Source organism: Phacochoerus africanus, chromosome 9 (assembly GCF_016906955.1).
Source record: "Phacochoerus africanus isolate WHEZ1 chromosome 9, ROS_Pafr_v1, whole genome shotgun sequence".
NCBI classification, from domain to species: Eukaryota; Metazoa; Chordata; class Mammalia; order Artiodactyla; family Suidae; genus Phacochoerus; species Phacochoerus africanus.
Window position 1 is genome coordinate 7,686,076 of NC_062552.1, and position 26,916 is coordinate 7,712,991.

General features: G+C 43.0%; 1 protein-coding gene across 1 annotated transcript in view; it reads right to left on the reverse strand.

The window, feature by feature from the left end:
• Positions 1–2,984: 2,984 nt before the first annotated feature.
• Positions 2,985–26,916, reverse strand: part of ELOVL2 (ELOVL fatty acid elongase 2) — a 76,835-nt gene continuing 52,903 nt past the window's right edge. The window contains exons 5-8 of the mRNA XM_047797132.1: positions 24,929–25,100; positions 22,302–22,426; positions 21,689–21,823; positions 2,985–5,962 (exon numbers count right to left, since the gene is read on the reverse strand). Coding sequence (XP_047653088.1) covers positions 5,837–5,962; positions 21,689–21,823; positions 22,302–22,426; positions 24,929–25,100 — 558 coding nt within the window. The 3' untranslated portion in view covers positions 2,985–5,836. The remainder of the gene's footprint in view (positions 5,963–21,688; positions 21,824–22,301; positions 22,427–24,928; positions 25,101–26,916) is intronic.

A 26,916-nucleotide genomic window follows, 5' to 3' on the forward strand; every position in this document is an offset into this window, starting at 1 on the left:
GCATGTGTCTATATCAATGCTATTGGTTCTCTTTCTCTGGAGGATCCTGACTAATACAGGGTGTCCCAAAGCCGCTGTAGCTGAGACCTCTCCCAGGAGCCTAAGGAATGGTGGGAAGAGAGAGCTGGAAGAGGACGCATCTCCAAACCCAGCTCCGCCACCGCGGAGCCCCTGTACACTGCAGGGCTCTCAGGGATGCGTGTTTGGGGCGAGGGTGGGGAGTCTGTCCACAGACTCTGCAAGGACTTGAAGGCCATCCCTCCTCCTTGGATGGGCAGTGCCGCGCACGCTGCGGGATTTCACGCACCTGAGGCACCTGCGGGTTGATGTCCCGACCGAGCTGCGTCCCGCAGAGCACACCCAGTCCGCCTTCTGCCCCACCTCCGCCGGCATCTGGCCCTCCTTGTTGGCGCTCTCCGCCAAGGATGCTGAAAGAAGAAATACCAAGCAACCTAGAGGTGCCCAAGGTGAATTCCGCACCCCCCCCCCCCCGCCGGTTTTATAAAGAAAGTGGAGAGAGAGGAATTGCCGTTGTGGCTCAGCATGTTAAGAACCCAACATAGCGTCTTTGAGGATGCTGGTTTGATCCCTGGCCTCACTCAGTGGGTTAGGGATCTGGCATTGCCGCACACTGTGGCGTAGGTTGAAGATGCGGCTCCCATCTGGCGTGGCTGTGGCTCCGTTTCTACCCCTAGTCTGGGAATGTCCATGTGCTGCAGGTTCTGCTCTAAAAAGCCAAAAAAAAAAAAAAAATGGCGAGAGCAAGAGCAAATGCCAGAGGTCAGAGTGGTTAGGATACATGGGCAGTTAAGTGTCAGTTCAGAATATTGATCTTTCTTTGCTGTTTAGGGCTGTACCCGAGGCATACGGAGGTTCCCAGGGTAGGGGTCGAATCAGAGCTATAGCCACTGATCTACACCACAGCAATGCAGGATCAAAGCAGCACCTGAGACCTACACCGCAGCTCACCGCAGCACTGGATCCTTAACCGACTGAGTGAGGCCAGGGATCAAACCTGCATCCTTATGGTTACTAGTCGGGTTCATTACCACTGAGCCACAACAGGAGCTCTTGGTGATCCTTTTTAGAAAATTAGTATGACATCAATCCAGGCAAAACTGCAGAATTGTTTTTGTTGCTCCGTGCTCAGGTGCCACAAATTCAGATGCTTTCAGGGGTCTGCTAGGTTAACAGGTGATGAGTGGTGGTAACCGGCAAACCCAAGACCACGGGCTCCACCCTGAGGTCACAGACAGGGATGCATATGGATGCCAAGGTACGTGCCAGAGTTTGGAGAGGCGGAGGAGGGTTGCCCTATGCCTCACCCCCAGCTGCCAAGCAGGATTTGGTCTCTGATGGGCTCCCAGTAGGTTGATTTTAAGAGCCGTGCTGACTGCATCTTCGAAGTGGTCATTGAGGGTGCAACTGGCAGATTTGTGTCATCCCAGTGTTCCCTCAGCACAGCCTCTCGAGACAGAACAATGACCTACAGAGTGATAGCGTTTACTTTTCCCCCCAGGACTGAAAGGCACCTGCTACTGAAGGGCAAAGGTTATTTTTGATGAGTGTACTTAGGTGTCGTTAAGAGCGAGTATTTCTTTACCTGCCCTGGAGTAGAATTCTTCTTTAATGTGTTCTCTTCATTAATCTTTAATGATTTTGGAGAAAGCCTAAATAATAAATTTAAGTAGTAAAAAAGAATATGTTTAATAAGTAATAAAAACACACCAAATTCTCCTTTATACAGAGAATCTAAGAAGTGTATTTAGGTGCACGTTTATCATGTAAAAGTGCTTTTTTTTTTTTGTCTTTTCTAGGGCTGCTCCCACGGCATATGGAGGTTCCCAGGCTAGGGGTCGGATCGGAGCTGGGCCACCCAGGATGTGAGCCGAGTTCTTTGACCTACACCACAGCTCACGGCAATGCTGGATCCTTAACCCACTGAGCGAGGCCAGGGATTGAACCTGCAACCTCATGGTTCCTAGTCGGATTTGTTAACCACTGAGCCACGACGGCAACTCCACCTATAAGTGCTTTTAATTTGCAAGTTGTTATGCTTAATGCATTGGTTCCACCCAGCAGGTTGGGGGACGCTCTCCAGCCCCATTCAGATAGTTTACGTCTCCCCTCCGGCTCTTCAGTATACTCTGCTTCCCCTGTGTTACCAGCCGCAAGTTTAAGCCACTTCGCAAGCAGACGAACCCATTTTCGGTACTGTGCTTTCGGTACTGTTCTGCGTTTTGTCTTCCACATCACGTTAAAACTACACTCTGACACCATGCCAGTCTGTGACCTGCCCCCGCGACCGAAGTCTCGCCCAGGCTTCGCCACGGCCCGTCTCCGCTCACGTGCCCACGCCTGAGCGGCAGCGGCCTCCTGTCCACCTGTCTCTGCAAAGGGAGAGTCCAGGGCTTCAGTGCATCACACCGCGTTGTTTGTGCCTAGTTTAGCCTCTTCTATGGACCCGGTGCTCCTCCCAGGTTATCTTACACGGGGGGAGCAGTTTGTTATAACCTTTCTGTCCTCTGCTTAGATAACTGATCTTAAATTTTTCTTATGAATGACCACTTTCTGAACTAGTTTAATTTTGTATATGAATACTATGTACTGTTTTTCTTTTCCTACTTTTTTTTTGGGGGGGGGGGAGGCATCCCTGCAGCATGTGGAGTTCCCAGGTCAGGAATCCTGTCCGAGGCACGGTCAATGCCAGATCCTTAACCTACTCTGCCGATCGAACCTGTGTCCAGGGATCGAACCTGTGTCCGAGGGCTCCCAAGATGCCATCCATCCCACTGTACCACTGAATACCATGTAAAGGTAACAATGTTACATAAAAGCTCCCTGCTTACTGAAATGAAGAATTAAACATCTAAAATTGCTAAAATAATACTTTATTAAAAAATTCCTGAGTAACAGGTCATTTGGAATAGCATGCAGAACACATTTTAACTTCTTTGAATCAAATGAAAAGAATCACAACATACTTTAGTGTAAAAATCAATTTATTATACAACAATCATACAGAATGCTTTTTATCTACAAAGAAAAATGGCTTCTCCTGCCTCCCTGGCCGCCCCAATCATGATACTATGTTCTTAAGACATAAGCACTTTTCAAGAAAAACCAAAAAAGTGATATCCTTATTTTTCAAATAAGGAAGTCCCCAGAAATAGAAAATGATATGGAAATACTGGAAAGAACTAGACTGGTCTCTTATAAAGTGCTGGTCTGCTCATCATAGTAAATTGCATTTTGCCTTAAAATACTTTTCTGATGTGGAAAACTCCCCACCTCCCCAATAGGATTAAATAGTATATAATTTGATGAGCTGAAATTTCCATATTTAATTCCATCAAGTAAATATTTTACTGTTTTTAGAAATTATAATAGATATACTTACAATATTCACTTAAATGTTTTCATTACTATGTGTAAGAGGAAATTTGGAGGAAAAACACTTTCCTTCTTTAACAAATTATACATTTTTTTTTTTTTTACAGTTTTGCTTTAGGAAACTCACATGAAGAGTAAATGTTTAAAGTTGTTGCACTTAACAGGTGAAAATATTTACCTGCTTCAGTATTTGTGTATTTTTACAAGCTCTTGAATGGTTTAAGGCTATGTGTTTCATTTCTTCTCTAGAATTCAAAACTGACTGGGAAATAAGCATCCTCAAACCTCTAACTCAACTGAGCTTCAAAGTGTAAACTGCCCAAATTTTTCCCTTTGATCAGAGAGGTTTCTGGCTGCCTGGCTGTTATCACTTGGCTGAAGGATGCTTCTCTCCTTGTTGTGCGGATATGAAGCCCTCGGAGCCCCCCAGACTGCAGGTATAACTCCAAAGAGTGAGACCAGAGCCTCGCTGGTGGTGAAGAACAAGCTGGAGGCGGTGATGTCTGCCTTCTCTCTGCATCTCACTTTCCCCTGTGCTGAGTGCACTCTGCTAAGAGATTCTAGCTCCCATTTGAGACAGAAAGCTGAACAGCTGCTCCCAGTCTGACGTGGGTTTTGTCACAGAGGCGCAGTAGTACTTACGCTCAAAGCCAGCCCTTGTTGGAACAAGTTTCTGGGAGAGGACGGTACTTGGGACTGGGCAGGGATTAAGCACCTAGAGCAAGTCAGCTGTAGAAAACGATTCCGAAAGATCCCAGAGTGAGGTTGGCCTCAGACAAAGTATCTGTTCAGCAGGAATGCATCCACGGGCAGAGAAGGACTCACGGCCACGATGCCCTCACCTGGAGCACTGGCCCAGGGTCAGTCACCTGTCAACGAGTGGCCGGCATCCGGAGGGGCGTTTACAGAAAGAGCAGTTGGAAAAGTTAGTACATGGTCAGTGTCAGTGTACACGTCAGGACAAGTCAGTGTGGCTTTGTTTTCCTATTTAAAAAGAAATTTTAAGACTAAAGCTTAGAAAAAAGGAATGGCCCCAAAGGACAAAAATTGTTTCCAAACAGACTGCAATGGGGTGGGGGCGATGGTGAAAACGCCTTTCTGGCACTTAGGCATCTGCCGTCAACGTTAATGATCTAAAAACTTCCTAAACTAAGGGAGCAAAGACGACGAAGTGTCCAAGTTGGTGAATTATTTTTAGGGTACAAATCTTCACCGAATCCTCAGAGAAGGTCCCCTTTCCATTCCTGGTACAATTTAAAAGTAAAGACAGTCCACCCCGGAGAGGAAGGAGGCAGGCTCTGCTGCCTCCCGCTGCTTCTCAGCAGAGCTCCCGTGACCCCAGGATGGACGTGCCATTGGCCAAACTGGCACCTTTTACTGTGGCCCATTCCCAGCCGTGGCTGAGTGTCTGAACCTTCCTGAAGTCCTTTTTCTTCCTTTTTTCCAAAAATGACCTGCAGCGAGCAATTGCAGGTGTTTGGGGATAAAATTCACAAGGAGGCTCCTAACAAATCATTGATGAATTCAATGAAGATTTTGCCCCACTGTGCTGTTAATTCTGGCTTATAAAGAGTCCGGTGGCATGTCATTCTAAGAAAAAGGGCCACGTGGACAGAGTCCTTGCTCAGAAAGGGAACGGGCAGCCAAATGCAGATCCTGCTGTTAAAACTGAGCATCGTGTCTGTCTGTATCCTAACCTCGGGCACCTTAACTGGGAGAAGAACTAAATTATGAGTAATTAAGGAAACCAAATGAAAACCAAGGAGCTGCTCCTACCCGAAGGCTTGAGCTAGGAGGGTTTGGCAGGTTTTTCTTCAAAGTTGGAAAAAAAAAAAAAGCTTTATTACAATATCCCTAAATTGAGAATGAGGAGCAGTGAGCAGTTGTGGGAATGTGAGACGCCAGAGAGACAGCCTTCAGAGGAAAGGTTTCCATTTATGATCCCACTTTAGTATTTTCTGGGGTTGATTCCTAAAGGAATAGACTGATTATGTACTGACAATTATTGCTTAATATACAGATCAGAGCATACCCTGTATTTAGAAGATAATCCAACATTTTGTTTTAAACATTTTAATCTGAACTAAACTCTAACTTATTTGCAGACTTGCTGTGAACAACAGTGCTCCAGTGGCTTTGTATACGCATAAGGCGCTATAGGGACGGGTTTCGGGGAGGGGTGAGGGCTGGGGTGGGGTCCGGCTGGGAGAGAGACTGCACCAGTTCTGAGGGCTACAGAGTTGTGTCACCTCGATGCTGATGGAAGCTTTCAGTTAACAGATTAACCTAATAGCAATATATTAATACATTCCAGGTACAAATGATTTATAAACTCCAAAGAAATTAGTTTGTGCTAAAACATATATCACTTTCAATTCAGTCTTTGCTTTAAAACAAGCGAGTCTGTTAGGCTATTATATATGCTTTGTCTGGTGTTCCACCTTTATTGTGCTTTCTTATTTATGGCTCCATTAGTCGCAGTGAAGTAGACTTTGGAAAAACCATTCTTAACTTCTTTCCCTGCAGGCGGCACGTCCATATCTTTCTTCATTGGCTTTTTTCGGTATGTCTGTTGGATGTGTACATGTTGAAGAGAAAAAGAAAAGGATGCTTTAATAAGGTCCTATCTATAATGTGACACATAGTCTAAACCAATGCCTGCTTTTGGTGGTAGTAAGAATTCTTGTTTGTAATAGGACCGTTTTTAAGCTTCTGATTAAAAATAAAAATAGGGTAAGAATAAGACAAATGCATGAATTCCCCTGAAAAGTTGTTTCTTTCACCTTATCCACACTGGATTAGTATTTATATATTATGTTGTGGAATTAGCATTCAAATTATTCTGCATTACTTGCTTACTTGGAAAGAATTTTTTTGGAATCTTTATTAAAATCAAGGTATAAGTGACATACAACATTAGATTAGTTCAGGTGTAGGACTGTGACATTTGTATATGTTGTGCGATGACACAAAAGTCTAGCTTACCATCTGTCATCACATACAGTCACAACATTTTTTCTTGTGCTGAGAACTTTTAAGATCTAATCACTCAGCAACTTTCAAATGCGCAACAGTAGTAACTAAAGTCACCATGCTGTACGCGTCCTCCCCATGACTTATTGAAGGATATAATTTTTTGAAATATAGTTAAAGTGGAACAGTGCCCTACTTTTAAAAGTACTAGGACCTGGGATTCTGGCTTGATTTGTGTTCTGGCATATCCTTCCTATCCTGACAAAATAGCTGAGTTGACTTTTTTTTTTTTTAAAGATAGTATCAACAAGGGTCAAGACTAAAAGTACATACTCAGCTCTAAAGCGCTAAGACTCCATTTGAACCAACATGTGGGGCCACAGCTCTGAGCGCAACTGCCCGCTGCTGGGCTCCCACTTCCTTCAAGTCCCAAGAGGAATCCCTTAGCCTGCCTTCAGTATTGGGGGGAGGGGGAGGGGAGATTTTTTGTCCTATCAATGCTCGTTTCTTTAGAAATTCTCAAAAGAAACTTTTACCTCTTATACAAAGACAAAGCTGTGCCAGTCCAATTCCAGAAACACAAGAGCTGAAAAGCTGTCAAGAGTTCAGTTCCCACAGCTGTACGCTGTATAAAACCACTATGCACTTGCTGAAAGTCAACCTAAACTAAATAATCAGCATGCATTTGTGTGTCTGAAGAAGAAAATACAGTTGAATACAATTTCAAAAGTAGTTTTGAATAAAACGATGTTCTCATGAAGCTTTCTATTTCCCCAGCCCACAAAGGAGAGCCATTTAATATCTACAGCCACCTGGGGCCTGTTACCACTGCCATCAGCTCTTACCTAGAGTTGCTGTGACACTGCATATTGAAAATCTCTTCCATTTAAATTGTTAGTTAAAAAGAAAGTGACAGTAGAAAATTGACAGAACACTATAAACCAGCTATAATGGAAAAAATAAAAATCATTATAAAAAATGAAAAGAAAGTGACACTTAAGGAAAAGTCAATGTGACCTTTCCATACAGGTTGTGTTAAAAAATTTTTTTTTCAGATAAACAGTCTACAATGTTGCAGTCACTGATATGGAAATAGTTTTTTTAATATTAATATCTATAGTTTTTAATAGTAATATAAATAATCTATCTTAATATTAAGTTCATTTAGCCCATGCTTCCCTCCATCCAGCCAAATTTCCTGGATCTGTGCTACTATACATAGTATTTAGCTTTCAGAGGTCACACTTCGGTAGCTGGTGCAAAAACATGATTCAAATGCATAATATGTTTGGTGTCCCCACTGTGGTCCAGTGGGTTAAGAATCTGACTGCAGCAGCTCAGGTAGCTATGGAGGGGTGGGTTCAATCCCTGGCCCAACGCAGTGGGTTAAAGGATAGTTTGTTGCCACAGCTGCAGCGTAGGTTGCATCTGCAGCTCCGATTCAATCCTTGACCAGGGAACCTCCATATGCCGCAGGTGTGGCCATAAAAAAATGCGTAATATGTCTGATAAGTTTATTATTTTTAAAATTTTTTAGTATAGTTGATTCACAATGATCTGTCAATTTCTGTGTACAGCAAAGTGACCCAGTCATACATACATAGACATTCTTTTTCTCACATTATCCTCCATCATGTTCCATCACAAGTGATTAGATATAGTTTCCTGTGCTGTACAGCAGGGTCTCATTGCCTATCCTCTCCAAATGTAACAGCTTGCATCTACTAACCCCAAACTCCCAGTCCCTCCCCCTCGGCAACCACGGGTCTGTTCTCCATGTCCATGTTTCTTTTCTGTGGAAAGGTTCATCTGTGTGGTATATTAGAGTCCAGATATAAATGATATCATATGGTATTTGTCTTTCTCTTTCTGACTTGAGAGTCTCTAGTTCCATCCACGTTGCTGCAAATAGCGTTGTTATTTTTTTATGCCTAAGTAGTTTTCCATTGTGTATATATACCACATCTTCTTAATCCATTCATTTGTCGATGGACATTTGGGTTGTTTCCATGTCTTGGCTATTGTGAATAGAGTTGCAGTGAACATAGTGGGGCATGTATCTTTTTCAATGGAAGTTTTGTCCAGATGTTTGTCCAGGAGCGGGACTGCTGGGTCATATGGTAGTTCTATATTTAGTTTTCTCTGAGGTACCTCCATACTGTTTTCCATAGCGCTCATACCAAATTACATTCCCTCCAACAGTGTAGGAAGGTTCCTTTTTCTCTACGCCCTCTCCAGCACTTGTCATTTGTAGACTTACTAATGATGGCCATTCTGGTCAGTGTAAAGTGGTACCTCACTGTAGTTTTGATTTGCATTTCTCCAATAATTACTGAGGCTGAGCATTTTTTCATGTGCCTGTTGGGCATCTGCGTGTCTTCTTTGGGGAAATGTCTATTCAGGTTTTATGCCCATGTTTCAATTGGGTTTTTGTTTTTTTTTTTTTTTTTTTGCTGTTGAGTTGTACGAGTTGTTTGTATATTTTGGAGATTGGGCCCTTGCCAGTTGCATTGTTTGAAACTATTTTCTCCCATTATGTACACTTTTTTTTTAAATGGTTTCCTTTATTGTGTAAAAGCTTGCAAGTTTGATTAGGTCCTATTGGTTTATTTTTGTTTGTATTTCTATTGCCTTGGGAGCTAGACTGACCTAGGAAAACATTTGTATGGTTGATGTCAGAGAATGTCTTGCTTATGTTCTCTTCTAGGAGTTTGATGGTCTCTTGTCTTACGTTTAAGTCTTTAAGCCATTTTGAGTTTATTTTTGTGCATGGTGTGAGGATGTGTTCTAGTTTCACTGATTTACACGCAGCGTCCAGGTTTCCCAGCACCACTTGCTGAAAAGACTTTTTCCTCTTTAATATTCTTGCCTCCTTTGTCGAAGATTAATTGACTACAGGTATCTGGGTTTATTTCTGGGTTCTCTATTCTGTTCCATTGGTCTGTATGTCTGTTTATGTTCTTACTGTAGCTTTGTAATATTGTCTGAAGTCTGGAAGAGTTATGCTTCCTGCTTGGTGTTTGCTTCTCAGGATTGCTTTGGCAACTCTGGGTCTTTGATAGTTCCATATAAGCTTTTGGATTGTTTGTTCTAGTTCTGTGGAAAATGCCATGGGTAATTTAATAGGGATTGCATTGACTCTCTAGATTGCTTTGGGTAGAATGGCCATTTTAATGATAATTTTTCCAATCCAGGAGCATGGACTATCTTTCCACTTCTTTGAATCCTCTTTAATTTCCTTGATTAATGTTTTATAGTTCTCAGCGATATAAGCATTTCACTTCCTTAGTCAGGTTTATTCCTAGGTATTTAAGTTTTTTAAAAGGTATTTTTATATTCCTTTTCTAATATTACATTGTTAGTATACAGAAATGCAACTGATTTCTGAATGTTCATCTCGTATCCTGCTACTTTGCTGAATTCATTGATCAGATCCAGTAGTTTTTGTGTTGAGTCCTTAGAGTGTTCTATATAGTGTCATGTCATCTGCACAGAGTGACAATTTTACCTCTTCCAATTTGGATACCTTTTACTTCTTTTGTCTGATTGCTGTGGACAGGACTTTCAATACCATGTTGAATAAAAGCGTTGAGAGTGGGCATCCTTGTCTTGTTCCAGGTTTAATGGGAAGGCTTTCAGCTTTTCTCTGTTGAGTTTATATTGGCTGTGGGTTTGTCATGAATGGCTTTTATTATGTTAAGGTATGTTCCCCCTATACCCACTTTCGTAAGAGTTTTTATCATGAATGGATGTTGGATTTTGTCAAATGCTTTTTCTGCATCCATTGAGGTGATCATGTGGTTTTTGACTTTTTTTAATGTGGTGTATAATGTTGATTGATTTGTGTATGTTGAACCATCCTTGTGCACTTGGGGTGAATCCCATTTTGTTGTGGTGTATGATTTTTTTTTTTATATGTTGTTGGATGTGGTTGGCTAAAATTTTTTTCAGAATTTTTGCATCTATATTCATCAAAGATATTGGCCTATAGTTTTCTTTTTAAGGAGTATTGGTATTAGGGTGATGGTGGCTTTGTAGAATGTCTTTAGGAGTATTTCTTCTTCAACCTTTTGGAAAAGTTTAAGAAGGATGGGTATTTTCTTTGTATGTTTGTTAGAATTGGCCGACGAAGCTATCTGGCCCTGGACTTTTGTTTGCAAGAGTGTTTTTTACATACTCAATTTCTAGTGATTGGTCTGTTCAATTAATTTACTTCTTGATTTGGTTTTGGCAGGCTGTATGTCTCCAGAAAGTTGTCCTTTTATCTAGGTTGCCAAATTTGTGGTGTATAATTGTTTATAGTATCTCTTGTGAGTTTTTGTATTTCTGCAGTACCCAATGAGATTTCTCTTTTTTCATTTATTACTGTGCTTATTTGAGTTTTTTCTCTCCTCTTTTTGATGAGTCTGGCCAGAGGTTTGTCAATTTTTTTTTTTTTTACCCTGTCAAAGAACCAGCTCTTGGTTTTATTGATTTTTTTTTCTACTGTTTTTTGAATCTCTATTTTATTGATTTCCTCTTGATCTTTATGATTTCCTTCCTTTTGCTGACTTTAGATTTTGTTTGTTCTTTTTTAATTCTTTTAGGTGGTGGGTTAAGTTCTCAATTTGAGATTTTTCTTCTTTTTTGAGGAAGGCCTGTATTGCTATGAACTTCCCTCTAATCACTGCCTTTATGGCATCCCATAGATTTTGAATGGTTGTGTTTTAATTATCATTTGCCTTGTTTTTCTTGTTTGTTTTTTGTTTTTTTGTCTTTTTGCCATTTCTTGGGCCGCTTTCACGGCATATGGAGATTCCCAGGCTAAGGGTCGAATAGGAGCTGGAGCCATTGGCCTACGCCACAGCCATAGCAGCGCCAGATCCGAGCCGTGTCTGCAACCTACACCACAGCTCACAGCAACCCACTGAGCAAGGCCAGGGATTGAACCTGAAACCTGTTCTTAGTCGGATTAGAGGTATTTTAAAATTTTTAAATTAAAAAAATTTTAAATTTCCCTTTTGATCTCCTCGCTGACTGGTTTTTTTAGAGCATATTTTTTTAGTCTCCATGTAGTCAGTTTTTTTCTCATTTCTTTTCCTGTGGTTGATTTCTAGTTTCATGCCATGGTGGTCACAGAAGACACCTGAAATAATTTCCATACTCTTCAATTTGTTAAGGTGAGTTTTGTGCCCCAGTATCCCAGTATCCTTGAGAATGTTCCATGTGCCCTTGAAAAGAACATATATCCTGATTTTTTTGGATGTAATGTCCTGAAAAGGTCAATGAAGTCTAACTTTTCTATTGTTTCATTTAGGATCTCTGTTGCCTTAGTGATTTTCTGTCTAGAGGATCTGTCCATTGATGTGTAGTGGGGTGTTAGTCTCCCAGTATTATTGTATTCCCATCAATTTTTCCTTTTATGTCTGTTAGTATTTGAGGTAGGTATCTCAGTGCACTTATATTAGGGGCATATATACTGACATTTGTAATATTCTCTTATGGATCCTTTGACCATTAAATAGTGTCCTTCTTTGTCTTTCTTTAAGACCTTCATTTTAAAGTCTGTTTTGTCTGATGAGTATGAAACTCCTGCTTTCCTGTCTTTTCCACTCACATGAAATATCTTTTCCCATCCCCTTTCAATTTATATGTGTCCTTTGTCCTGAGGTAATCTCTTGTAGGCAGCATTGTTGTAGGGTCTTGTCTTTTTTTTTTTTTCCCCTACTCCAGTCTCTCATTCTAAGCCTTTTGATTGGAGAATTCAGTCCACTGACATTTAAGGTAAGAATTGATAAATGTGCATTTGTTGCATTTTTTTTTTTTTGGTCTTTTCTAGGGCTGCACCGTGGCATATAGAGGTTCCCAGGCAAGGGGTCAAATTGGAGCTGTAGCCACTGGCCTACACCACAGCCACAGCAATGTGGGATCCGAGCCACATCTGTGACCTACACCACAGCTCAGGGCAACGCCAGATCTTTAACCCACTGATCGAGGCCAGGGATGGAACCTGCAACCTCATGGTTCCTAGTCAGATCTGTTAACCACTGAGCCACGACAGGAACCCCCTTGTTGCCATTTTAAACCTTGTTTTCTAGTTGATTCTGTTTCTCATTGTTCCTTTTTTTGGTTGGATGATTTCATTTTATGCTTGTGTCCTCTTCCTTATAGTATATGTGAATTTACTGTTTGGTTTTGATTTGTGGTTTCCCTGTTCTTCAAATGCTAACCCTTTCCTACATCTGCTTGCTGTAGCCTGAGAGTCACACAGGCTCAAACACATTAGAGTCTAGATTTTCTTACTTTCCTTCCCCACATTTTACGATTTTGATGTCCTTTTTAAACATCTTCATGTTTACCCTTTCACTGTTCCTTGTGTTCATTGTTGCTTTTACAGTTTTTTTTTTTTTTAAGATCTGTATAGTGGCTTACTTAAATGATTACTTTCCAAATAAGAGTTCCTCCTAGAGCCCTTTCAGTATTTCTTTTAGAATGGATTTAGTATTGCTGTACTCCTTTAGTTTTTGTTTGTTGGAAAAATTCTTTATTTTCCCTATTTTAAATGATATTCTTGCTGGGTAGAATATTCTAGGCTTCAAACTTTTCCCTTTTAGAACTCTGAATATATCTTGCCACTTGCTTCTGGCCTGTAGTGTTTGTGTAGAGAAATCAGCTGATGGCCTCATGGGGTTCCCTTATAATTAACGCTTTTTCTCTTGCCGCCTTTAGAATCCTCACTTTAGCTTTTGCCATTTTTAATATAATATGTCTTGGTGTGGGCCTGTTTGGGTTCAACTTGTTTGGGGCCCTCTGTGCTTCCTATATCTTGATATCTGCTTCCTTTAGATTTGGAAAGTTTTCAGCCATAATTTTCTCACATGTATTTTCAATCCTCCTTTTTCTTCTCTTTCTGGAATCCCTTTATGTGTAAATTGGCCAGCTTCATATAATCCCATGGATCTCTCATACTGCTTGCATGCTTTTTTTCATCTGGTTTTCGGTCTGCTGTCCTGATTGAGTGATTTTCATTACTCTATCTTCCAAGTCACTAATTCATTCCTCTGCATGATTCATTCTGCTCTTCAGTGCTTTTAACTTCAGCTTGCGTCTCTACAAATGAATTTTCTAGTTTTTCTTGACTCCTCATGTTGTCTGGTTCCTTTCTAAAGTAATTTGTATTACTATTCATAGTCACTCTTAATTCCTTCACTATTTTCACTGTGTCCTTTTTTTAACTCAGTGTCTGTTGGGCTACAGAGGTCTGTTTCATTGTTTGCTCCTGCAGGGGAATTATCTTGTTCTTTTAACCGGGAATGGTTCCTGAGCTTCTTCATTTTGCTTTTATTTTTCTTATTGTGTGAGTTTAGGGGAAAAAAAAAAACTACTGTAGTCTTGGAGGGCAATTTTATGAGTGCCCCTGGGTATTTTGTGAGGGCTTACGATTTATTTTTGGCATGAGGTTTTGTTTGTTTTCTGCTTTTGAGGGCCACACTCATGGCACATGGAGGTTCCCAGGCTAGGGGTCTAATCAGAGCTACACCTGCTGGCCTGTGCCACAGCCACAGTGCCAGACCTGAGCCACGTCTGTGACCTACAACACAGCAGTGCCAGGGATTGAACCCACAACCTCATGGTTCCTAGTCATATTCATTTCCACTGCACCATGATGGGAACTCCTGGCATGAGGTCTTGGATGCTTGCTGTCTCTTTCCTCAGTGTGTGCAGGCTGTATCCCCTTCATACGGTGCTGTGTGCGCTTCCAGGGAGATGGAGGCAAGGGGCAGGGCTAGCAGCCAGTGCCTGGTTGCTGGGCCCTTGACAGTGGCAAGGACCTCTGGGAAGGTAGCTCAGGCTGCTCCTAGTTGCAGGGCCCTGGGAAGTGGCAATAACCCTCAGGCAGGTTCAGGTGGCATATAGAGCATGTGGCAGGGGCAGCAGCAGGGCATGTGTTCCCAGTGGAGTGAGAGCAACAATGGTGGTGCTTAGTGGCAGTGCCCTCCTCTGTGCTAACTACTGCGGTGACTGGGGCTGTAGGTGGTACCTGTTCACAGACTCCTAGTGATGAGGGACCATGCCCATCTCTGCCACACTTAGCCCGAGGAGGCGCCGCAATACGTAGCCTGTGCAAGAGGCGCCTAGCCACCCAGAGCCCCGCCCTCTGAGAGAGTGCAGAGACACATACGTCTATGGGGGGCCACCACAACAATGGCGCCTCGCCTCTCCCACAGGCCCAGATCTCCTCCTGGGTTCTCTCAGCTGGGGCGCTCTTGACACACTACTCTCTAGCCCCTCAGGCTGTCTCCACCCAGCAGACACGCTCTCCCTGGAACTGAGCCCTGGAGCCTGTGTTTCAGCGCCCAGCCCGCTCCCGGGCATCTCAGGCTGTGGTGTGCTGGGAGGTGGTACTGATGGTCTGGCGACTCTCCCTGCTCTGCCACGGCTGCTGCACTTGTCCCTGAGGCCTTGAGGTCTCGTCATCTCAGTTGATCTCCCTGTCAGTTAGGTGGCTTCCCAGGGGGTGGGTTCCTTTCCTCTTAACAGCTCCCTCTCAGGAGTGCTGGGCCCATCCTGATTCCTCTCTCTCTCTCTCTTCCTCTTTTGTTCCCCCTTTTGTACCACCCAGATCTGTGGAGGGTTTCCTGTCCTTTTTGGAGGTTCAGCAGGTGTTCTGTGCGAGTCTTAAATGCAGAGGGTCATTCTCATGTGTTCCTGGGAGAAGGCGAGCACCATGTCTCACTCCTCCACCATCGTGATCCCGCTCCTCTGATAAAACTTTATATGCAGGCGCTGAAAGGTGTTTAAGAAAATGCCCACCAGGAAAAGCAACAAAATTACAACCAAATGCTAAACAACCTTCCACCTAATGCAATGGAAACTTTCAAAAAGACATCTTGCTCTAGAAGACAAAAGAGGCCACATCAAGAGGTAGGAGGGGTGATTACATGACATAAACAACCCCCTATCTGCCAGGTGGGAAGCCCACAGACTGGAAAATAACTATCACAGAGACTCACCTACAGCAGTGAGAGTTCTGAGCCCCACATCAGGCCCACATGCCTGGGGATCTGGCATTGGGAGAAAGAGCCCCCGGAGCACCTGGCATCGAAGGCCAGTGGGGCTTGTGTGCAGGAGCTCCACGGGACTGGGGGAAACAGAGATCCCATTCTGGAAAGGCACACACAGACTTTCATGTGCACTGGGTCCCAGGGCAAAGCAGAGGCTCCATAGGAATCTGAGTCAGACCTGACCACAATTCTTAGAGGATCTCGTGGGAAAACGGGGGGTGACTGTGGCTTGTCGTGGGGGAAGACACTGGAGGCAAAGCTCTCAGGAATGTTCATCAGCATGTGTTCCTCTAGAGGTGGCCCATTTTTGGAAAATCTGGCCCTACCCATCAGTGCTGAGGAGCCCCAGGCCAAACAATAATCCAGATGGGATCACAGCCCCACCCATCAGTAAACAGGCTGCCTAAAGACGCCCCCAGCCACACAGCTGCCTCTAATTTCAACCAGAGACAAAGTCCCACCCACCAAAGGGATAGGAATCAGCCCTACCTACCAGTAGGCAGGCACCCCCCCGCTCCAATCAGCAAGCCCCCATACCGATGTCAGCCACAGTGGCGGCAGACATCTGACGTAAGAGAGGCTACAACTTTATTGCCTGCAAAAAAGGTGACCACACCAAAAACCTATAAAAACAAAAAGGCAGAGAACTATAACTCAGATAAGGGAGAAAGAAAAACCCCCAGAAAAACAGCTAAGTGATCTGAAGATTATCAGCCTCCAGGAAAAAGACTTTAGACTGATGATGTTGAAAAATGATGCAAGACATTGGAAATAAACTCAAGGCAAAGACTGATAATTTACAGCAAACACCAAGCAAAGAAATCCAAGATTTTAAACAAGCAGAAACAAATCTGACTAGGAACCATGAGGTTGTGGGTTAGATCCCTGGTCTCGCTCAGTGGGTTAAGAATCTGGTGTTGCTGTGGCTCTGGAACAGGCTGGCAGCAACAGCTCCAATTCGACCGCTAGCCTGGAACCTTCCTATGCCATGGGTGCGGCCCTAAAAGGACAAAAGACAAAAACAAACAAAAAACAAACTTAAGCAAGGAGAGATGCAAAATACAGTAACTGCAATGAAAAATTCATTAGAAGCAACCAACAGCAGAATACAGGAAACAGAAGAGAGAGTAAGCTAGGTGGAGGAGGACTAGTGGAAATCACTGATCCAGAACAGAAAAGAGAAAAAAGATTGAAAAGAAATGAAGAGAGTCTCGGAGAACTCTGAAACTACACTAAACACGCCAACATTCGTATTATAGGTGTGCCAAAGGAGAAAAGAGAGAAAAAAAAATGTTTAAAGAGATAATAAAGAGATAATAGCCAAAAACTTCTCTAACATGGGAAAGGAACCACTCTCTCAAATCTAGGAAGCACAATGAGCACCATATAAAATAAACCCAAGGAGGAACACCCTGAGACACATATTAATCAAACTGACCAAAATTAAAGACACAAAGAGAAAATATGGAAAGCCGCTAGGCAAAAGAAAGAATAACCTTATCGGGATTCCCTTGTATATTATCAGCAGATTTTTCAGCAGAAACTCTGCAGGCCAGAAGGGAGTGGCACAATATACTTAAAGTGATGGAAGGAAAAAGCCTCCAACCAAGATTCCTCTACCCAGCAAGGCTCTCATTCAGATTTGAAGGAGAAAGCAAAAGCCTTACAGATAAGCACAAGCTAAGAGAATTCAGCACTACTAAACCGGTTTTACAACAAATATTAAAGGAACTTCTCGAGGCAGAAAAGGCCACTACTAGAAACAAAAATACCGCAAGTGACAAGGCCCACTGGTAAGGGCATATATACAGTAAAAGTGGGAAATCATCCATGCACAGTTATGCTATCAAAATCAGGAATCGTGAGAAGAGGAGGGTACAAATACAGGACACTGGAGATGCACTTGCAATTAAGAGACCAACAGCTTAAAACAATCTCGTATGTAAATAGACTCATATCAAAACTTTAGGGTAACTGCAAACCAAAAATCTACAATAGATACACAAATAAGAAAAATCAACTCAAATACAACTCTGAAGATGGTCATCAAACCACAAGAGGAGAGAAGAAGGGAAGAAAAAAGAGCAACAAAAACAAATCCAAAACAGTTAATAAAATGGCAATAAGAACATACATATCAACAATCACCTTAAATGTTAATGGACTAAATGCCCCAACCAAAAGACACAGACTGGCTGAATGGATATAAAAACAAGATCCATATATATATGCTGTCTTCAAGAGCCCCACTTCACTTCTAGCGACATGCATACATTGAAAGTGAGAGGATAGAAGAAAATACTCCATGGAAACGGGAATCAAAAGAAAGTTGGAGTAGCAATACTCATATCAGACAAAACAGACCTTAAAGAGTAAGAGAGAAGGAAGGACATTATGCAATGATCAAAGGATCAATCAAAGAAGATGATAGAACAATTGTAAATACATAGGATCGCCTCAATAAATAAGGCAACCACGAACAACCTTAAAAGGAGAAACTGACAATAACACAATAATAGTGGAGGACTTTAACACCACACTTTCAGCAATGGACGGATTATCAAGACAGGAAATCAACAAGGAAACACAAGCCCTAAATGAAGCATTAGACCAGATGGATTTAATAGATATTTATCAGACATTCCATCCACAAGCAGCAGAACACACATTCTTCTCAAGTGCACATGGAACATTCTCTGGGATTGATAACACTCTGGGCCACAAATCAAGCCATGGTAAATTTAAGAAAATCGAAATCACATCAACCATTTTTTCCGACTACAATGCTATACAGCTGGAAATAGACAACAAGAAAAAAACTGCAAAAAGCACAAACATGTGGAGACTACACAACATGCTACTAAACAACCAATGGACACTGAAGAAATCAGAGGAAATTAAAAAATACCTAGAAGCAACTGAAAACAAAGACACTCCAAAACCCAGGGGATGCAGCAAAAGCAATTCTCCCAAGTGGGAAGTTTATAGCAATACAAGCCTACCTCAGGAAACAAGAAAAAGCTCAAATAAACAACCTAACTTTACATCTAAAGCAGCTAGAGAGACAGGAAAAGACAAGACCCAAAGTCAGCAGAAGGAAAGAAATCATTAAGTTCAGAGCAGAAATCAATGAAATAGAAATGAAGAAAACCATAGAAAAGATCAATGAAATGAAAAGCTGGTTCTTTGAAAAGATTAATAAAATTGATAAGCCCTTAGCCAGACTCATCAAGAAAAAAAGAGGACTCAAATCCATAAAATTAAAATGAAAAAGGAGAAGCTACAACGGGCATCACAGAAATACAAAGGATCATAAGAGACTACTATATGCAACTATACGCCAATAAAACGGAAAACCTAGAAGAAATGGACAAATTCTTAAAAAGGTACAATCTTCCAAGACGAAACCAAGATGAGATAGAAAAGATGAATGGAACAATCACAAGTACTGAAATTGAAACTGATTAAAAAACTTCCAACAAACAAAAGTCCAGGACCAGATGGCTTCACAGGCAAATTTTATCAAACTTTTTAGAGAACAGCTAACACCTACCCTTCTGAAACTATTCCAAAAAATTGCAGAGGAAGGACCACACCCAAACTCATTCTATGAGGCCACCATCATGCTGATACCAAAACCAAAGATACCACAAAAAAGGAAAATTACAGGCCAATATCACTGATGAACATAGGTGCAAAAATCCTCAACAAAATACTACCAAACTGAATCGGACAATACATTAAAAGGTTCTACATCATGATCAAGTAGGAATTACCCCGGGCATGCAAGGATTCCTCAATACCCGCAAATCAATCAGTGTGATACACCACATTAACAAACTGAGGAATAAAAACCATATGATCCTCTCAATAGATGCAGAAAAAGCCTTTGACAAAAACCAACACCCATTTCTCATAAAAACCCTTCAGAAAGTGGGCATAAAGGGAACCTACCTCAACATAACAAAGGCCATACATGACAAACCCACAGCGAACATCATCATCAACGGTGAAGAGCTGAAAGAATTCCCACTGAGATCAGGAACAAGGCAAGGATGTCCACTCTCGCCACTACTCTTCAACATAGTTTTGGAAGTCCTAACCACGGCAATCAGAGAAGAAAAATAAAAGGAACCCAAATTGGAAAGGAAAAAGTAAAACTATCACTATTTGCAGATGACATGATACCATACCTAGAGAATCTTAAAGACGCTACCAGAAAACTGTTAGATGTCATCAATGAATTTGGCAAAGTCGCAGGATACACAATTAATACACCGAAGTCAACTGAATTTCTATATACGAACGAGAGATCAGAAAGAAAAATTAGGGAAATGATCCCATCTATCATCACATCAAAAAGAATAACCTACCTGAAGACACAAAAGACCTGGACTCTGAAAAGTCTAAGAGGCTGATGAAAGAAATCAAAGATGACACAAACAGATGGAAAGACATAACATGCTCTTGCATTGAAAGAGTCAATATTATCAAAATGACTATACTACCCAAGGCAATCTACAGATTCATGGTAATCCCTATTAAATTACCAAGGATATTTTTACAGAACTAGAATAAAATATTTTAAAGTCTGTTTGGAAGCACAAAAGACCCAGACTAGCCAAAGCCATCTTGAGAAAGAAAAATGGAGCTGGAGGAATCAGAATCCCTGACTTCAGACTATACTACGAAGCTACAGTCATCCAAACAGTATGGTACTGGCACAACGATAGAAATATAAATCAATGGAACAGGATAGAAAGCCCAGAATTAAACCCACGCACCTACAGTCAACTAATCTTTGACAAAGGAGGCAAGAATATACAGTGGAGAAAAGACAGTCCATTCAGTAAGTGATTCTGGGAAAACTGGACAGCCACATGTAAGAGAATGAAATTAGAATGCTTCTTAACACCATACACAAGAATAAACTCAAAATGGATTAAAGACCTAAATATAAGACCAGATACTATAAAATTCTTAGAGGAACATAGGCCAAACACTCTCTGACATAAACCACAGCAATATCTTCTCAGATCCACCTCCTAGAGTAATGACAATAAAAACAAAAATAAACAAATGGGACTTAATTAAACTTAAAAGTTTCTGCTTAGCAAAGAAACCCTGAACAGAATGAAAAGACAACCTACAGAATGGGAGAAAATATGTGGAAATGAAGCGACTGACAAGGGACTAATCTCCAAAATTTATAAACACCTTCTACAGCTCAATACCAAAAAAACCCCATTAAAAAATGGGTATAGGTTCTAAATGGACAATTCTCCAAAGAAGACAATACAGATGGCCAAAAAACACATGAAAAGTTGTTCGACATCACTAATTATTAGAGAAAGGCAAATCAAAACCATTATAAGGTAGCACCTTTCACGGGCCAGAATGGCCAATCAAAAAGTCTACAAACAATAAATGATGGAGAGGGTGTGGAGAAAAGAGAACCCTATTACACTGTTGGTGGGATGTAAATTGGTGCAACCACTGTGGAAAACATGGAGATTCCTCAGAAAAGTAGAAATAGAACTACCATTTGATCCAGCAATCCCATTCCTGGGCATCTATCCAGAGAAAACCATGACTCGAAAAGACACATGTACTCCAATGTTCACTGCAGCACTAAATACAATAGCCAAGACATGGAAACAACCTAAATGTCCATCGACAGAGGAGTGGATCAAGAAGATGCGATACATATGCACAATGGGGTAGTACTGAGCCACGAAAAGTAAAGAAATACTGGCATTTAAAGCAACATGGCTGAACCTAGGAATTATCATGCCAAGTGGTGTTAGACAGTGAGACACCAACATCATATGCTATCGCTTACGTGCGGAATCTAAAAACAAGGACACAACGAACTTCTTTGCAGAACAGACACCAACTCACGGATGTTGAAACATTTACGGTTTCCAAACGAGACAGGTGGGCAGGGGGTTTGTGATAAAATTGGGTTGTGATGAACACTGTACAACTATAAATGTAATAAAATCGAGTTATAAAAAAGATAATTAAATGAGATGAGAAGATGACAATGGTGATAATCATAAAAAAAAAATGCCCACCAGACTGCTACGAGTGGTTCTCCTTTGAGGAGGAAGGCGTGGGGAGAGTGAGGAAGGCAAGTTTCACCTTTCACTTGGCGCCCCTCTGTTGTCCGAATTTATCAACATCACGTGCTCCAAGCGTGTTTAACGGGTAAAGCACACAGTGCGGAAGTGCACAGTCCGTGCTCTCTCACCCTTGAATGCTTCTATTTGACTTACCTGAACGTAGAAATTTAAGAACAGGATGACCAGCGTCAGCATGTACGAAGACTGGAAGATGAGGCAGCCGAAGGGGAAGCCGCAGGGTCTCACGACGGCGCTCATGGTGTGGGTGATGGTGAGCACGAACTGCACCTGCGGGCGGGAGGGCGGGCTGAGGGCTGAGGGCTGAGGGCTGAGGGCTGAGGGCCGGGCGGCCCCAGACGGCTCTGCGTGTATGCGATCAGAAACCAACCCCCCGCAGGCCCTACATTTTGCAGGAATGAAATAAGGCAAGGCTGAAGCGGCCCACTGTCTTATCCAGAAATTGTCTGAAATTACAGGAGGATGTGCATAAATTGGCCATTATTTTCTCCTGGAAAAACTGCAGTTGGAATCTGGCAGATAAAAATGCTTTCCAAGTATTCACCTGCATTTCAGAGCACGGAATAAGCTACACCAAGGATACACACACAAAGGGTGTTCTGCCACACAAGATGTCACTCTTAAAAGTCTGTTTTTGGAGAAGACGGGCAGCCTCATCTCACACACACAGCAAAGCTCTGCCCCCTGGGGCCGGGCTGAGAACAGGCAGGTGCTGCCCACGGACAAGAGAGCCCACGGGGCGACGTACCAGCTGGGCCTGCGTGAGGTACCTCTTCCACCACAGATACTTGTGCATGGATGGAAACACAGAGAGGCCGTAGTAGGAGTACATGAGAATGTGGATAAAGCTGTTCAGTGTGGGTCCAAAGAAACCTAGAAAAGCACAGTACACAAAATTACTCTTCTCGAAAGGAGGACTGCTCGTTCTTTGTCGGGTAATAGTCTTCCTGTACATAACTGAAGCCAAATAACAGCATGGCCCTAACAAATCCTCACTGATCAATTCGCCCTCTTCTCCTGCCATTACTCCAGGATTTGGCCCAAGTCCCCTGGATAGAGGGACTCCACCGGGGTTGTTTTTCAGTCAGGGTGCCAACCAAACAGGTAACCCCTGTAACTTGCAAAGGCTCTACTGTCATTACCATCAGCTAACCGGGGAGAAAACTGTTAGCTTAACGCCTGTGGCAGAATTCCTTTGAGAAAGCGTGTTTGCTTAGCGAAATCTCTGATGAGCCATTCTGACGGTAGAAAGAGAGCCTTCAAAAAAAATCAAAATCATTATATATTTTAAAAAAAAAAAGATCGAGCCTTCAGTACATGGCTGGACAGAGGGCTATGGAGTCGAGGAAAATGTAATTGCTCTTCAAAACAAAGTAAATAAAATCTACCTGGAAGGGACCTGGAACAGGAAATGCTGGGGAAGGTCCAGCAGGCTGAGGACAGGTGGGTCTGGGGACCTTGCCAGGAGCTGGGTCACCTCATGGACTCCGAGGACCAGGAAGGTCTAGGAGTTCTAGGACACCGCTGTGCTGAGCTGTGCCTAGCGCTCCGCTGGCCCCCGCTATCACCTTCAGGAAATGTTCTGTCATCGACGTGAGTGAATCATGTTGCAGGAAACCAGGCATCCAGGGCCACGTTCTACGCTGGGTCAACTAAGGGTCAAAAGGATTGAGCTGCAAGAGGTGAGATACCAGAGACGGAAACAGAACTGGCTGCTGTAAGGAGCACACAAATCAATAAAGTAAAGGGCTCAGAACAGAGAGAAGGCTGTGTCAGCTGGGACCCGGGCGGCTGGTCTATGAGCTATGACCCTGTGGGAGAGGAGAGAGGCAGTGCTCTGATCCCTTGGATGTGTTACTTTGAATCTCCTCTTCTGGAAAATGGGTAAAATAATTACCTGTTAAGGTAGAGATGGGATTAAATGAGGTAGCACTATATAAACTAGAAGGCACTGCACATGTGCTGGTTAACGAATTTAAATTCTCCTGCCTGGACTCCCGATCCCAGAGTTGTGAGCCTGACAGATCAATGAAAATCGACGGGTTAGGAACCGCAAGAGGAACTGCACCACCAATCCTTCAACACTGGCTGGAGTAACTCATCAAGGCGGTGAATTTATATGCAAACACAACCAGAGTTTCAGAGTACCAGGCAGCCCAATATTAACAGTATTTCTTTACCAACCTGAGTTTTCATTTCCAGCAATTGATAAAAAAATATAAGAATTGCTGCTTATCATTTTATAATATTCTAGATTGAACAGAAATTGCCACATGCAGAATTCCTATGGATGAAATGTCTTTACACAGTGATTATTAAGACTGACTTTTAGATGCTTTTGTGATTTGTTAATGAAACCGTTGAAAATCAAAATACTTCACCCTGACAACTGTCCTCTGGTGTCGCAGGTCTATTTTCTGATCATAGCATAAGTCTCGTATAGTCTTAATAACTAAATGCAACCCGGAGTCTGTCAGTCTAGGAGAGACGCGAAAGCTTCTCTTTCTGCCCACAGCAACCTCCTCACAGTGGAGTTTAAATATTGCATCTCCATAGTCACTGATATATTCCAAGTACCCCTGGGGTTTTTGTTGTTGTTGTTTTTAATATCATCTCTACAAGATCTTAAATTCTAGGACAAAATCATTTTGACTCAAGTTTTACTTATTCTGATTTTTCATTAGGATACTCTTAGATTCTTGGATACAGGACAATAAATATCAAATACTGAAGTACTGTTTTCTCTAGCTCAGTGTTTCTCAAACTTAAGTCTTAACTACTAGTCAATCGTGACATCAATGAGATGAGAGTTATCAGCTTTTTGAAAAAAAAAACGAAGTAGAATTTTTTTCAAAGTGCAGCACACAAAGCCAGGCTAAATAGTCTTTCATGAAATTTTTGTCTCAGGTAAAATGCATTCATATGCACTGGGTTATGATATAAAATATATTTCTTACTGAGTTCTCAGTAAAAAAAAAAATTGAAAGCCATGGCTCTGGTGCGTCATAACGACATGACTAATTTATCTGAATGGAAAAAGCAGCCCTGAAAGTTGACAGGACTCAATCTTATCACAGCTAAGGATGACTGGAAGGCGCTGTATTTATTTCTATAGCCCCAGGTAAGGGAGCAAAGCTGCTCCAGCTGGGGGACATGCTTCTGGCCATAGGACATTTGGTGCATGGAGAGAAAACACTTCTAAAATTTAACATAATACTCAAAGATTTTGCCAGGCTCAAAGACCAAAAACCAAGTGTGGGCTTCCCCGGTGACAGGCAGGCAGGGCCAGGCCCCCGTCCCTCTCCTGAGCCGAGTGGCACAGCTCAGTACGGGAGACCCGGTACCTGGAGCTCCAAGACGGACGCAGTTACTTACTCTGTCCGCACGGGATCCAGTTCAGCACACACCACCAGATGTTAAACATCGAAGCATGGTGGTACACGTGAAGGAAGGTAATCTGACTGGTTTTTTTCCGCAACACAAAGAAAATCGTGTCCAGGAACTCTATTAATTTGGAGAAGTAGTACCACCACAGCACCCTGGCCACCTAGGAAATGTAGAACAGGACGAAGCCAAGGTGAGCCGTGACGATGCCCCGTCTGAGCCTCACCAGCCCGCCTGGCTCCCAAACCAGCCGAGGAGCATCTTCACTGGCATCTTTGCCTCCAGCTTCCCCGTATTCCCCGCAGCCCAGCCGGCTCTAGCGAAAGCCGTTGAGCTTCCCAAAATGCACCACCTGATCAGGGCCCTGCTCTGACCCACAGGACCACGCCTGGGATTCCTTGGTTGATGCGGGATCTTCCCGGGCCGGGGAGGGTGGCCAAGTCCACTACCCTCCTCCAAGCACAGCCCGGGTGTCCTGTGCGGTCAAGGGGTCACATCGTCCCCTGGAGCCCCGCCCCCAGTGCCTGGCGCTCTCCCCCTATGACCAGCGCACCCCGCCCCCCCACATCTGCCACAGAACCCATCGGCCTGGTCACAGCCCTCTCAGATGCCACCCTGCTCTGGAACCAAGACTCCTTGCTTTCCTCAGGCTGAATCAACTGTTCCTTCCAGAGGTCCCGTTGTGGCTCAGCAGAAATGAATCTGACTAGTATCCATGAGGACGCAGGTTCGACCCCTGGCCTTGCTCAGTGGGTTAAGGATCCGGCATTGCTGTGAGCTGTGGTGTAGGCTGAAGATGCAGCTCGGACCTGGTGCTGCTGTGGCTGTGGCGAAGGCCGGCAGCTAAAGCTCTGATTAAACGTCTACCCTGGGAACCTCCACACACCTCGGGTGTGGCCCTAAAAGACAAAAGAAAAGTTCCTTCCGCTGGTCCGCAATCGCTTCATGCCTCCACTGCCAGCAACCAGGATGGCGTGTGTGGTCAGCGTAACAACTCTCCCACTCAGGCCGAGACCTTCCCCTTGGCCTCTGCCCAGGGTCCAGCGCTCAGGAGGTCACTACAGGTCACTGCTACTGTCACACTGTTTTAATTTCTCTCTATTCCTTTAATGTTCACATTTTGTCCCTTAAACATCAGGCCACCCCAGAGAAGCCCCTGACTGACTTGTGTGACTCTTTCCCCCCTGCCACCACCCAGGCAGTAGGTCACAGCCACCTTCCCGCCTCCCAGTCCCATCCCAGAGGGCACTTTCATGAAAGGCCCTGTGCTCTCAGCACTAACATTCTGTACAAGAGGAACTCTGAAATCAGAGTTTAATGCTACTATTTAGTTCCCAAGACGACAATCATAAAAAAGGTGTGGTGGCATCTATCTTAATGTTTGGGGAGTAATTAACCTTCAAAAATATTAAACCGGGGAGTTCCCGCTGTGGCACAGCAGAAATGAATCCGACTAGGAACCATGAGGTTTCGGGTTAGATCCCTGGCCTCGCTCACTGGGTTAAGGACCCTGTGTTGCTGTGGCTGTGGCGTGGGCCAGCAGCTGTAGCTCTGAATTTGACCCTTTAGCCTGGGAACCACCATATGCCACAGGTGTAGCCCTAAAAAGCAAAAAAAAAAAAAAAAAAAAAAAAAATTAAACCATAAATACACACAACAATGACTTTCCGAGAACTGTATGGTGTCCCAAATTGTACCAGGCTGCGATGATATATTAGAAACGAAATGGCTGTAGAGAAATCCATGTATCTTACTTTTCATATTACGGCTTTGAAGATGTTTAAAAATGCACATCTTCAATTCTGAATTAAAAGGTTTCTGGGATTCCTGTTGTGGCTCAATGGGTTAAGGACCTAATGTTGTCTCTGTGAGGATGTGGGTTCAATTCCTGGTCTTGCCCAGTGGGTTAAGGATCCAGCGTCCCTGCAAGCTGTGGTTTAGGTTGCAGATGCAGCTTGGATCTGGTGTTGCTGTGGCTG